Source organism: Ricinus communis, chromosome 10 (genome assembly GCF_019578655.1).
Source record: "Ricinus communis isolate WT05 ecotype wild-type chromosome 10, ASM1957865v1, whole genome shotgun sequence".
In the NCBI taxonomy this organism is placed as follows: domain Eukaryota; kingdom Viridiplantae; phylum Streptophyta; class Magnoliopsida; order Malpighiales; family Euphorbiaceae; genus Ricinus; species Ricinus communis.
Window position 1 is genome coordinate 11845558 of NC_063265.1, and position 13373 is coordinate 11858930.

The 13373-nt window shown below is 34.9% G+C and overlaps 2 protein-coding genes across 4 annotated transcripts; both read right to left on the minus strand.

Annotated features, from left to right (window-relative positions):
- LOC8288492 (autophagy-related protein 18h) lies at positions 1–6713 on the minus strand. The gene is made up of 9 exons (XM_002512269.4): positions 6128–6713; positions 4732–5190; positions 4023–4466; positions 3472–3717; positions 2576–3373; positions 2322–2488; positions 1695–1819; positions 1088–1612; positions 1–357 (listed from the first exon to the last, which is right to left on the minus strand). Exons 1-9 carry the CDS (start codon positions 6302–6304, stop codon positions 353–355), a joined length of 2946 nt encoding a protein of 981 aa, XP_002512315.3. The 5' UTR covers positions 6305–6713; the 3' UTR covers positions 1–352.
- A 2089-nt stretch (positions 6714–8802) lies between these two features.
- Positions 8803–13371, minus strand: LOC8288494 (receptor-like cytosolic serine/threonine-protein kinase RBK2). 3 transcript variants are annotated; one of them, XM_015714935.3, is made up of 9 exons: positions 12848–13371; positions 11644–11753; positions 11161–11526; positions 10780–11031; positions 10536–10693; positions 10200–10279; positions 9981–10116; positions 9733–9882; positions 8803–9540 (listed from the first exon to the last, which is right to left on the minus strand). In XM_015714935.3, exons 1-9 carry the CDS (start codon positions 12907–12909, stop codon positions 9370–9372), a joined length of 1485 nt encoding a protein of 494 aa, XP_015570421.1. In that variant the 5' UTR covers positions 12910–13371; the 3' UTR covers positions 8803–9369. The 3 variants fall into 3 exon arrangements, with proteins under 3 accessions (XP_015570421.1, XP_015570420.1, XP_015570422.1); XM_015714934.3 differs by having other exon boundaries at positions 12821–13371; XM_015714936.2 differs by having other exon boundaries at positions 8804–9540; positions 12162–13369.
- Positions 13372–13373: the final 2 nt, after the last annotated feature.

Genomic DNA, 13373 nt, shown 5'->3' on the forward strand with positions numbered 1-13373 from the left:
TCATTCAAATTTTCTTTATTCTATTTTCTTTTTCTTTTTCTTTTTTGCCCTTTGAAGAATGAATACACAGAATAGAACGACTTTTCCACACAAATCATTTGTTTTATGGATATCAATTTACAGCATGTACATGAGAATTAGAAGAGGAGAGAGCCAGGCATTTGCACCGGTGATGATCCTTGCATTAATCAGCCGGTAACATTCCCAACATTGTCAGGATATTACACAAAGCTTTAATCAATTAGTATCTAATCCTCCATTAGGCTGAACTTTGACCAACCTTTCCCAATAAACTAAATGAACTGGAGGGTGGCAATAATTCAGCAGAACTTGGAAAGCAGGAAGACAGACATCAACCTGCAAGCCAAAAACAGAAAGGAATTTTGATTTAAGTCAAGCGTGAATAAAGAATACAGTTCAATGTATACTTCTGTGCAGTATAGGTTTTATGTTAACTTTGCCAAAATTGGTTTACAAACTCTAGCCAGTAAGCTGGATAAAGCCATTCTCAACTGATAAATCACTAGAATGCAACAAAGCATAAACAACATTAACACAATAAGGAAATCCAGCGAAAACAGCATATCTGGTGAAGCAATAGTATGTCATGCTAAAATACAAATTCAAAAAGGGAAGCCACTCGTAAAACTTTATAATATTAGAATCAATAATAAAGTTGACTTGTGCAGGTTCAACTTTTACCAATCTTTTCACAAGATCCCTAGAGAGCTTACTGTACACAGATCTCCAAAAAAGATGATAAACAATTACTTCAGAGGCTTCACAACTAACCTCATTTGGCCCTTAAGATTTCTTCATATGTCAGAATTATGATAAACACAATGGTGAAACTTCTGGTTACTCTTAACATTAAAAGAACCTTTTAAGCCCATATCTACTTCTTTGTTTCAGAGAAAAGATTCATAGATTACTATCTACTTTTCTTGTATAAATGCTGACTGATGGACTTTGAATGAGTAAAGCAATATAAAGACACAAAATTCAACAAGGACAGGACGACTATCATCTAATTTCTTCTGATACTCTAAATACTAAAGGATTTCATATAATACTTCCAGCATCCTACCTTCTTCAGAGAAAGCAAAAACACCTCCAAGCATATCATCATTGTCGCCATCTTCCTCAAATTTTTCTAAATCAGGACTACAGTTGTTGCCTGCAAAACTAACTTCTGTTGATTCATGACATTCATTTAAGGCCGATACTTTACAGTAACCCTCTTGAAATAACTGCTCAAAATCCAATGAGTCAATTGTTGGCCCCTCATCTATGATGTTCATGCTCAAGTCAGAGCGATTGGAACTTGCGTTTGAAGCATCACTTGTCAGGCCACTGTTTGACGACTGGACTTCTTTTGTTATTGCTCTTCCAGCAGAAAGCGAGCCACTTGTTAAAGATGTTAAATTACTATCCATAGAACTACTATCCTCGGGGGAAACGCCCATTTCAGATTTCTTGAGAGAAACTGAACCACTATCTTTGTTAAGAGAACTCCTATACAGGAAGGGTGATGCCATAGCAGAAATCTCTTCTTCATCAACAGCGCTGTTACCATATTGGAGAATAAGCGGATAATGTTTCGTTGACAATCCTAATGAAAATGCCAATAATTGATGAGCCGCATTATTATCAGAAAAAAGAAAACAAAATATACACACAAAAAATCAACATACCACTATCAGAGTTAGCAACTGAGCCCTCTGAAACTGACTTAGAGTGGGAAATAACAGCATGTCCCCACTCTTTAACTTCACGAGAACCAGTCAATGTAGTTGAGTATCTTTCACCATTGAGACACCTAAACAACAACAAATGTAAGCAATTTCTGAGGAATATCTTGGTAATAACACTGAAATGGATATTCCATACTATCTGCTAATCCCCCTCCTTCCCAACCCCACAAAACAACCACCACACAATCTAAGATGCCATGTATGATGTCCCCCGTCACAAAAACAGTTCAATAATCTTCCGGCGTTTCACAGAAAGATAAGAAAATTGATAGGTGAAAGCATTGTATTCTTGAAAAATTAAAGTTAAATGAGTAAGAAAAACCTTGTTAAAGACTGAAATTATTTTGCTAAGGTTATGCATATTATTGATAAGCATAAAGCAGCTTTATAAACATTCAAGCATTTCCACCATGAAACATCCAAAATGAGGATGATTTAAAAATAAAAGCCCAGATTAGAAATATTTAGAATAACCCAGCCTGAGAAAAATCAATTAATAGCCTTTCCAACCTACAGATGCTAGAATCATAAACCACCAGTAATTCTGAATAAAACAAGTGAATGCACCTGTCATTTCCAGTAGAGAAAGTCCTGTGAAAATGGTCAAAAACAGGCAATAAATCCTTCCGCCTGACTTCAACCTCTTGAACGGGAGCATTCTCTACTTCAAACTCCCCACCAGTATGATCCCCAATGTCTATGGTCTCAAGATCATTAATCACATAGAAAGACATCTAACAATGAACGAATCAGATATAAGCAAAGGTGAAACATCAAACATGACAAGTCAAGGCATGTCAAAACTAAACAATGACCGATACCTTAGATTTCTGCCAAAGTGATATCCTCCATGAACTCATTTGCACCTCTGCATTAGAAAGATATAAGTGAGACTGTTCATGGAACTTTAATGACTCCACATGCCCAGTATCATTATCTTCACAATCAGATGTTTCCATAGGCATATCAGTAGTTTCTTGTCTACCTAGAGTAATTCCAGAAATACATTCCTCTCTTTCTGGCCAATCTGCTCGACGGCAGACATCCCACCACTGAACAGATTCAACATTGACACGTAACTCCTCATCTTGTATCTGCGCAGAAGAACCTTGACCGATCCTTGTAACAACTTCAGTGGCATCTGCCCCTACCGTCGACATCAATTTGTATTGAACTAGATGACCAGAAGGAGTATAAACCAATAGGTGGTCCAAAGCATTAACATTTTTCAAGTGAGCAGGGTGCAAATTTTGAGGTACACAGTTATGGAAAACAGAAGCAATAGCACCAGATTGCAATGAGGTCTTTCCAGAAGATGCAGCATTGCTAACTGTGTTGAGCCAGCCAGTATTATTATTTTTAATTCTGCTCACCACGGATAAGGTAACAGGTGATGGCGGTGATGCAGAAAAACATTGTTGATTTACTGTTAACAATGAAGTGGACCACCATGGTAGGGATAGAACTGGCAAAAGACTAGGCCCATCTACATGCGAATTGTGAATTTGAAGAACATTCTCACCACCAAAAGGAGAAAGGACAAAAATATGACAAGTGCCTCTGGATGAAACAATGGCAATCCATTGACTATAATGACTAAAGCAAATGTCTTGTATAACCTGCATAATAATAAGCATTAAGAAAAAAAATCTCCATGAACATACAGAAACATAACAACGTTTCAGAAGACAGAAGAAGCAAGAAACCATGAACATACAGCTGATGTAATGCCACGATGGAGCTTATAAAGGTGTACATGAGAAGAACTCCAATCATAACTCTTAGTGCCTGATCCACTTTGAGAGGAGGATGGCATAATCCGGAAAATATTTATATTGTTCCCATGAATTGAGGCAGTAACCAGCAGTGTACCACTTGGATCAAAACAAAGAGCAGAAATTGGACTAGTATGAGCTCTAAATTGTGACACCACAGCTCTGGAAACAAAATCTTTCACAACAACCTGCAATAAAGCACTTGAATAAGGAAAAGTAATATTGATGTATTGATTACTAGTACTAAAAATACATTTAACCTAGTATCGTTAGAAATCAGCTACAAAATGCTAGAAGTTTGTCACGCTCCTATAGTACTTGGTGTGTCAAAATTACAGAGTCACATTAAAAACCTCAGAAGATCCTTTGCCAGATGCCTTTAGCAAAATGAAACGTGTAAACCAAGAAAAATGCAATATAAAATATCATTTCCTAGTCACACGATCTTCATGGTTCATTTAAAACTCGTCTTCTCAGCTAGCTGAAAACTAACCATTCCAGCATTCTCTGTTTCTAAAGAATGTGTTGCACTCCGGCCAAGTTTCCAACTCGAATTTGAATATACAGGAGAGCTAGAACCATCAGGGATAAGATCTTGATAGTATCTAGACAAAGTCTTGTAGCCCATGTCTCCCAAATTTATTAAGCCAGTAGCTATCTGCTTACTAGATTCCATGGCATATCGTGCCATCAAACTCCCACTGCCTGGCGAAGTTGATGGACTAACACCCATAGGAGGAGTAAGACTTTGTGGACTCAAGCGGCCTGTGTTTGACACCAAGGGATTGTCAGAAGCATAAGCTAACCACCTGGGACCCACAGCCATTGGACCATATCCAATATTAACCCCACCCATTGCTTGGCCTCCCAGCTGAGGGACAGGATAAGTGAGAACACTGAATTTGTTCTCAAGAGTGAGAGCATCAAAGCAGTATATCTGCCAGCATAATATAAAGAAAGGCATTAGCAGAGTTTAAAGTGCTTTACCTTAGTCATGTTAAACTAACATAATCATCAATTTAGACAGCATAAACTTCCAACAATACTATCTTGATTAACTGGCACCAGTCCTGCAATCATCCTAATCTGACCTTATTATTTTTCAAAGTAGCCAGTCAACATTCCACAAAAGCTAGCTTTAAGTACAGCTGCATTAAGATTTAAGAGTAACTTGGAAACATCTCAAACAATCTTATCCTTACTTGTGATGCAAGGCCCACGGCCAGTATATGCGGACTGCATCTAACCATATACACTATCGAACGAAATCTCAGAACATGAACATAATTATGAGATCTCAGTGAGTAAAACCGCACAGTAGTGGGAGAGATGGAAACATGTCCTGTTTGAGGCTCGTTATAGCCATCTCTGACCGATCCATCTCTCCCGCTAAGCATTGGAGCCGAGCTCTTTGCTTCATCACATGCAACAACCAATAGTAAAGGATGTGATGCTCTAAATCCTTCACAGTCCTCAGATTTGGCAGGGCGGGGTTGCATCTGTAGAAATGTAACTGGGTCATCTCGCTTTGAAACAAGTTCAAGTACATCAGAGGCATCTTCAACATCAATGACTTGAAAGCCATTGGAGTAGCCAAGTAAGAGAACTTGTTTGAAGGAAGATGGACCAAGCTCTAGTCTGTCAAAGGAAGCCCAAAGTACCTGTTTGGCCAAAAATAGATAAACATCAAGCTCCTAAGCACAATAGTAACTGATGCACATTATATTCAAATAGGAAGCAGTGGATTGAATTAAAGATGCGAGGGCTCATAATCAACGTGAGATGTGTTGAATGACAGAACAGTGGACTTGCTGAAGACAGACCAAAGATGTGAGATGTGTTGAATGACAGAAAAGTGGACTTGCTGAAGACAGACCAAAGATGTTGCCATACGAGAGGTAAAATCCCCCAATTCATATCTTCAACTAAACTATTTTTTCGCTTCTATAAATAAACCTTAATATTGAGTCAACAATCCTTCAACAAATTCAAGAAGAGGGGTTGAAATTTTCTCTATGTCAATTGAACTCGACATTTTCTAAAAGCCAACTAAAGGTTGAAGATGCATTTAGTATCAGTGGCACTGACTTCACAATTAATTTTCTTTCCCTGAATTTCCAACAAAGTGAAATCATATCAGACTCAAAGTGATTAGCATTTCTATTAGGCACAGAAATCAATGCCTATGCTATGGAAAATTATAAATGTCAAGTCCATAGGTCAACTAACTAAATACAAGTTACTAGATTCTCTTAACTAGTTTGTCATACAGTAAATTCATCACAACTTCGTGATTAAATTGTGCTTATGTATAAGTATATATTGTCTCCAACTGAAGCAAAAATAGGAGAAATGAAAAGAGCTCAATTACTTACTTTACATTATAACTAAAGACAAAAGCTTCCACTTAACGAAGCCATCAGCGACTATTTCACTTAGTCAGGACAACAATTCTTCACACATGCAAGAAACTCATTCCATTTGTTATTATTTTTCTTTGGTTCAACTACCTCATTAACTATTTCAATTAAGAATCTAAAAATCTCTATTAAAAAATTAACCAAAACCAATAAAAAAATTAATGAACTGATAAATAACCTGGTCCTTATGGGCTTGATTATCACCAGAAATAGAGGCAGCGACGGAAGCGCTGGCTGACCGGACACCGGAAGAGGCAGTTTTAATACAGGAAGAAATGAATTTTAAAGAATTTGGAATAAAGCCATTGCTGTTATTGCTCTTACTATTATTATTTCCTTTTCCGTTATTCTTCATAATATATCAAAAACTCTCCCGAAAAGAAAATTTCAACCGGTCACCGGGAAGTTACCGGGAAAAAACGAAGCGTCGCCGCGGCGATCGATTATAACATAAAGATGAATAGCGGAGATAATAAGGGAACTCCTGCCGGAAATTCTGGACTGATGATTGTGTTTGGTCCCGTGCGGTGGTGGTTTTGAGTTTTGACCCTAGAGAGAGAGAGAGAGAGACGGCTCTTTGCTTTTTTGCTTTGTGTTTTCTTGTTGATGGTTTTTTTTTTTCTAGTTTGGAGATTAAAAAAAAAATAATAATGTATTTTTTAGTTTGGGGATTAGATTAGAGAGTTGTGTACATTATTTTTGGGTGTTGATTGCAGTGTAAGTAAATTCTGAGAAATGTCAAAGGCATCCTTTGAAGTTTATTGAAATATCATTCTAATACCTAATGTCTTTTAAATCATATGGAGGCCACCATTGCAAGTGTCTTTTATTATAAATTCTTTCTATTTTTTGAGCTTGCTCAACATCAAATCCTGCTTCTCAAATAGTCTCACAAGACTACTCGATAATACAATATAAATTAAATCAGAGTCAAACATCAGTTGCCACCTAATGCTCAATCTTAAAATTGAAATTTTAACAATTTTATAAGAAAAATAACATCTAATGCTCAAGCTTCGAGAGTATGGCCATTAACTAAGGAATATATTTATTGATATTAGATAATCTAAAATATTATATAAATACAAATATTAAAATTGCATATTATTTATGTATAATATCGATAAAAAATAGTATTTATATAGTTAGTAAATAATATATGGTTAAATTAGAATATTAAAGAAGAATAAGTAGGTAAAAAATATAAGATTTGATTAAATAAGTTGTTAGGAGATTGAAAATATAAAAAGGAGGAAAGAAAGAAGGAGGCAATTGATATTAAAGAACAGCAAGCACAGAAACAAAAAGAAGAAATAAAAAGGAAGGACTTGAAAAACAGGAGACAGTAGTTACGTTACGACAGTTGACGAATATCTTACATCTCGCGTTACAGATGCCAAATTAAAATTACAGCTTAAAACATATTATTTATTTATTTGTTTATTTTAAAATATCCGATTTTACTGAGCCGTTAGATTCGGATTTGTCCGCCGTTACAATTTTGGGAGAAAGTCAAAAATGGGGCGAGTCTGTCCAAAATTTAGCAAAAACACAATTCGTAAAAATTAAAAGAAAAGCGCAGCAAAAACAATACTAAAAGTGACGTGTCAACGTCTACTTCCTCAAGGCACCCGCCGTTTACGTGTCTTTCTCATTTTAGCACTTTTTATCCACACCTCATCATTAATTTTTCTTTTCAGATTGCGATATCGATCGTGTTACTTACAATTTTTTTAATTATTAAATTTTTATTTTTATTTAATAAAAAATTACTTATATTAAATATAAATCTATTCTCATAAGCTTTTATTCGGTTATAATTTAAAAATAAAAATTATAAACATAATTAGTCATTTTTTAATACAAATATAAAAATCTGAATTTTCATTTCAAGACTATTAATTACGTAGTTGTTATAGAGCATAGCTATCACTTTCTCTTAATTATTTATTTAATATAATTAATAAATTTAACAGAGTTTTTAATATTTAATATTTTAAATATTATTAGTCTATATTTTAGAATTTTTTTATAAATTAGTAGTAAAGAAAAACTCTCTTAGAATTCAAATTATTATTTACTTAAAAATAAATCCATTACTACATATATGTTGCTTTCAATGTGTTGTGTGATTATTTCTACTATTAATTATAAATATTTCAACTCATAAAATTTAAATTAAATATTTTTATCTATAAAATTTTAATTAAAATAAAATAAATACGTACAATAATAATTAAGTAAAGATATAATATAAAATAAATCTATTTTGTTGATTTCTAATGAATACATTAATTATATAAAAATATTAATGTTACAAATATAATTAATATATTATTACTTTTAGTTCACCCATTACGCTTTTATATGTTTTACAGATTATTGCTTTCTATAAAAGAATTATTTCAAAAATTACATATTATTGAAAGATTATAATACTATAAATTATCTAAAATATATTAAAAAGATTAAGAGATTAATAATAAAAATATAATTGATTAACTAAATTTGACTCATTAACTAAAATTTTATAAATAAAATTAAATTTGAATGATCGATTCAATTAAATTATCCGATTTGATTTGATTAATTATCACTGCCAATAACATCCACTCGACTGATTAAGTTGTGTTGCACTTTGGAGTATGGATTTGATTAAAGACAGGAACAATTAGTGGATAAAAGAGCAGCTTATGCTGCTAATTACAAAGTAACTTCATTTTTTTTATGAAAAATTAATATTCTTATAATTAAATAGAAATGAATATCAATGCTATAGAGACAATAACATCATTAAGCCTCCTATAAATAGTAAAAGAAAAAAAGAAAGAGGAAGTTCTGCAAGTATTCTTATCATTAGAAAAACAAATATCTCGCACGAATACTGTTATTAGAAGAAAAATCAAGTAGGCAAGGTCCATACGACTGTTCAGATCACCACCCATTTCAAGACATTTCTGATAGGCCTTTTAGTAAAAATTGGGCTGTTCTCCTTCACCAGATTTGCTGTTCCTATTTCAGTAAAAAAAGTGGCAAGGTGCCATGGAATACCTGACCAAGAAAATGAAAGAGAAACTGTAGCTAAACAAATTCTATAAGTTTCTGTTCTATATAAAGCTGAAACTTAATCTTCCATACAACATCTCAAGTCTGGAAAAGCAGCTCGTATATACAGAGTCAGAGTAATGGAAGAACGAGAAGGTGTTTGTTCCACCTATGGAAATACAGCTCACTTCAAGATGTTTTACATGGAATTCATGCACCCGACGAAGTGCCTTCAAATGCCAGGGAAAACAGATATGGTATGTGATTTTTTTTATTTCCATAGGAGTTCCAAACTCCATTCCTGAAACTGCTAAAAGCTAACTAACACTAACATAGCTACTGGGTGGGTGCTGGTTTCTCTTAAGAGATGCATTTTCAACAACCCAAAGCAAGCTCCTTGTGCCGTTTGAGATCATTCAAATACTTGGTTGAATTGTATTCTTGGGCATCCAAGAGCTCTTCCGAGTAAGTTCTTTGCAGGGTCTTCCTCTGGTTTTCTTTTGCACACTCCCTCACATATTCATCACCTCTTAGCAGTATCACAACCTGCAAAAGAAAAGATTTTGCTTTCCTGTGAATTTGATTCTATATGAAAGAAAATACATATTTCTTTTTCTTTTTACCGATAAAGGGATAAATCATAATCAACTTGAATCGGGGATAGCTATTTGAAATCTTAGTCGATATTCGCTTTCGGTGAAAAGGATAGCAAATGATGTATGAAAGGCCTATGGTTACCTGATTCATTCGAGGACGTAAGATAGGAGATTGCTCAATGCACAAAGATGCAGTCAAAATCACACGTTCCATCTCTTCTATATCATAATGGTCGCCAAGAGAAGGATCGGCAAGCTCTTTAATGTCATTGTTATCAAGCAAAGGCTTAGCCTACAAGAGATATAAACGACCCAAAAAGGCTAGCTCATCAATTCCTAATTAACAAATCTAGTAAAAGTATGATAAAATTTATGGAGAAGTGGAATTACCCATATCACAAGGCTCTGCTGTAAATGATCCAAAGCCGGACGGCCTGTTATGAGCTCCAAAAGCAGCACCCCCATCGCATAGGTATCAGTCTTCTCATCAACTATACCATGCATGAAGTATTCAGGAGCAAAATAGCTGCAAGTGAAAAATGGAAACAAGGTAACATCAAGTCACAGCTACTAATTAACTTCTGACCAAAATGTGATAGGTTCACAAACCCGAATGTGCCTTCGAATTTTGATACATTGCGATGAGTCCACTGTCTTGGTAGCCACTTAGCAAGCCCAAAATCACAAATCTAGAATATAGTATTGTTAAGTGTGTCAATGAACAACAAACTAGAGGGTAAACAGAGGGACTTTTAATGGTAAATCATACTAAAGATTATTATGATTTTTGTTGGAAAATCGCAATCAGGTTTGCAAAGGAATGACTTAATAATATATGGTTTACTATATAATGATTAAACTTATTTAAGTCAAACAATAGCATGACGAATTCCAGAAATAACTAAAGTTTGCCATTTGATATTCTATGGTCGAACTTAATAGTACCTGAGGCTCAAAATCCTCTGTAAGAAGAATATTATCAGCCTTTATATCTCTATGGATGATTCGCTTCCGACAATTCTCATGAAGATACAGCAGTCCTTCTGCACTTCCAAGAGCAATTTTATATCTCTTACTCCAATCAAGTTCGACTCCTTTGGTACCTGAAAATTAAAGAGAGGCGGATATAGTAAATCAAAATGCAATAACACTTCAAGTCGAAAACTAATTAAGAAAATTCAGCGCGAACCATGAAGAACGGATCCTAGACTCCCCAGTGGAGACAATTCAAAGACAAGGTGCATCCCTCCTTCAATGCCACACCCGAGCAATTTAGCAGTGTTAGGATGGTCGACATGGGCCATAATGCCAAGCTCAGACAGAAAGACTGTTGTCTTTTCATCAGCAGTTCCTTTACTAAGCCTCTTGATGGCTACTAGCTTTCCATTTTGCAGACGTCCCTTGTAAACCTCAGCAAAACCACCCTTTCCAATAATATTATCTACAATAAGATCATAAGTCTCTTAATTTCCAAAACCAACAAAATAATTTATTTTCATAGAACACTTCCAATGGCAAGTAAGAATTACTATTTGATTTGCAGATTGAAATTCCTAGAATTGTCACTGACCACGGCTAAAGTTGTTAGATGCAGTTTCTAGCTCAGCAAGTGAGAAATCCTTCAATGAAGACTTGAACTTAAATAAATCTCTCAGCTCTGGGTTCTCTCTAGTGCTTCTGCTTTTTCTTGTTGGCACATTTGGTACAGGGAGAGGAGTGAAGGAGGTTAAGCGCTTTATTGATCTTCTTTTCCACAACTTAAAGAATCTACTCCAGTTGGAATGTGCTCTCACATTAGAATTTTCAACTTCTGGTTCTTTATCGGCAGGTTCCGCAGAGCCTGAGCCAGATTCAAAATCGTTTAAGCAGGCTTCTATAACTCCTGTTGGAGATGAACCATCTCGTCTATTCTTATCTGTCACCGAATGTCTCAAGTCTACACAGGATGGAAATAAAGCACGAGAAATATTTAAGCACCCATGTCCATGCACACGATAATACACACAAAGAACTGATGCCTAGAGGATCTTAAATAAGAATTGAGATTAAATACCACTGGAAGATTGAGAGAAAGAAAGCATCTTGCCAAATTTCTTTTGTTTTGGAGGAACTTCTGCTCGTTGGTTTCTCTCTGATAATAGGCAAAAATCCTTTGCATCCGCCCTGAATTGTACAAGAAAAAGAACCAATTAAAAACCAACAATAAGCTGGCTCTTGCTACCAGTGAATCAATTATTACTATCAGAATCAAGAAAGGTAAAATACAGTGTATGCACACACACATCGATTGAGATAAAGTCATACTGCTAACATGGGCTTGATTAATTAACTGAATCAAGACAAATAAAAGATTGAATTGGCAAAACATACAAGATTAACAATTCTAAAATGAAATCATCTTCTTGATATAAAATATCCGGATCCATAATCAAAGAATGCCAAAAAAAATGATGGAACAAAAGCAACTTATAGTTAGCTTAGTTGGTCAAGCAACACGATTGTCCTAAAAGAATTGAGCTCAAATCCTTGGAACACCTAGCATGGGAAGAGTTGAGGGCGCTGGAGGGTTACCATTCTAATAACCCAAGTGTGCTGCCTGTCTGACCACTGGAGACAGAATAGATCCGGAACTAATTTCACCAACGAAACTTGGACAAAAATAGGACCACATAAGACCCAGGAAGCTTCGATGTCATAACAACAATTAAAAAAAAAAAAAAAAACTACCATCCAAATTTCATATCATATTCTTGAAAATCAGGCACATATAAGAAATTAAGAAGTTACAAGACAGCAAAATCTTGCTGGGATTTATATTTAGTTATCAAATAACACAATCTTAAATACAGCCAATGATTCAATGAACATTAAAAGAAGAAAGGGCTTTAGCACAAATCGAACCAGGCATATCATAAAGAGAGGGTTCTTCCCAATTTTAGTGCTACCGTCATTGGGTCCCTGAATCTATTAATCCCTTAAACCAATTCTTTTAACGAATAAAAAAACATCATAACCGAAAAAGAAAAACAACAACAACTATTATATATATGTATACGCAATCCAGTACGAAATGGAAACAAACTAACAATTCCATATATGTAAAAAGAATTCATAGAATAAATTATTATATTAAGTAAAAGATGTAACAGACACACAAACACCTAAATGAGAATAAAAAAGGAAAAAAAGAAAACAAGGAAAGTTTCAAAACAAAAGATATTAAGGCATACCCAAACGAGAGAAGGTGACACTCATACCATGTAGTCGTAGCAGTGTTGCTAGAAGCTGTATTATGGTCTCCACCAGCAACAGTTGCCATGGACAACAACAGAAATAAAAGAAAAACCAGAACTTTTCTCTAACACACAGAAACCATAAAACAAGAACGGGAGGTACAAAGAACTACAAGAAGAAGAAGAAGACGACCAGAAACAGAAAAACAGTGGTTTGTTGTTGTTGTTGTGGTGGTTGCTAAAACATTAAATATTCCTGATGTTGTTTAGTGCTTTTCTGGTTATTTCTTCTTTGACTAAGATTTATCCAGACCCTGAAAAGAGAATCAAGAAAAGCTATAAAAGGAAAAGTGACATTGTTACACACAGACACACGCACACTCTCTCTCCTTCCATTTGTACGGACACTTTCTGTTTCTCTTACAAGGGTCCTTGAAAGTCGCTGTTATTAGTCTACTCAATTGCTGACATGTGTTTAAAGCTCCGCTGCAACTTCTGCTCTCCACCTCTGAACCCAACTCAACACAACCAATAAATGCAGATTTTTGAA

What these genes read in the sequence shown, in the direction of transcription:
- LOC8288492 (XM_002512269.4), bottom strand. Translation starts at nt 6,304, where the DNA reads ATGAAGAATAACGGAAAAGGAAATAATAATAGTAAGAGCAATAACAGC. An exon ending in AAACAGAGAATGCTGGAATG is followed by an intron (nt 3,718 to 4,022) that starts GTTAGTTTTCAG and finishes GCTTTATTGCAG; the next exon opens with GTTGTTGTGAAAGATTTTGT. An exon ending in TTCTCTACTGGAAATGACAG is followed by an intron (nt 1,820 to 2,321) that starts GTGCATTCACTT and finishes GTTGTTGTTTAG; the next exon opens with GTGTCTCAATGGTGAAAGAT.
- LOC8288494 (XM_015714934.3), bottom strand. Translation starts at nt 12,909, where the DNA reads ATGGCAACTGTTGCTGGTGGAGACCATAATACAGCTTCTAGCAACACT. An exon ending in ATCTAACAACTTTAGCCGTG is followed by an intron (nt 11,032 to 11,160) that starts GTCAGTGACAAT and finishes ATCTTATTGTAG; the next exon opens with ATAATATTATTGGAAAGGGT. An exon ending in CAGAGGATTTTGAGCCTCAG is followed by an intron (nt 10,280 to 10,535) that starts GTACTATTAAGT and finishes ACTATATTCTAG; the next exon opens with ATTTGTGATTTTGGGCTTGC.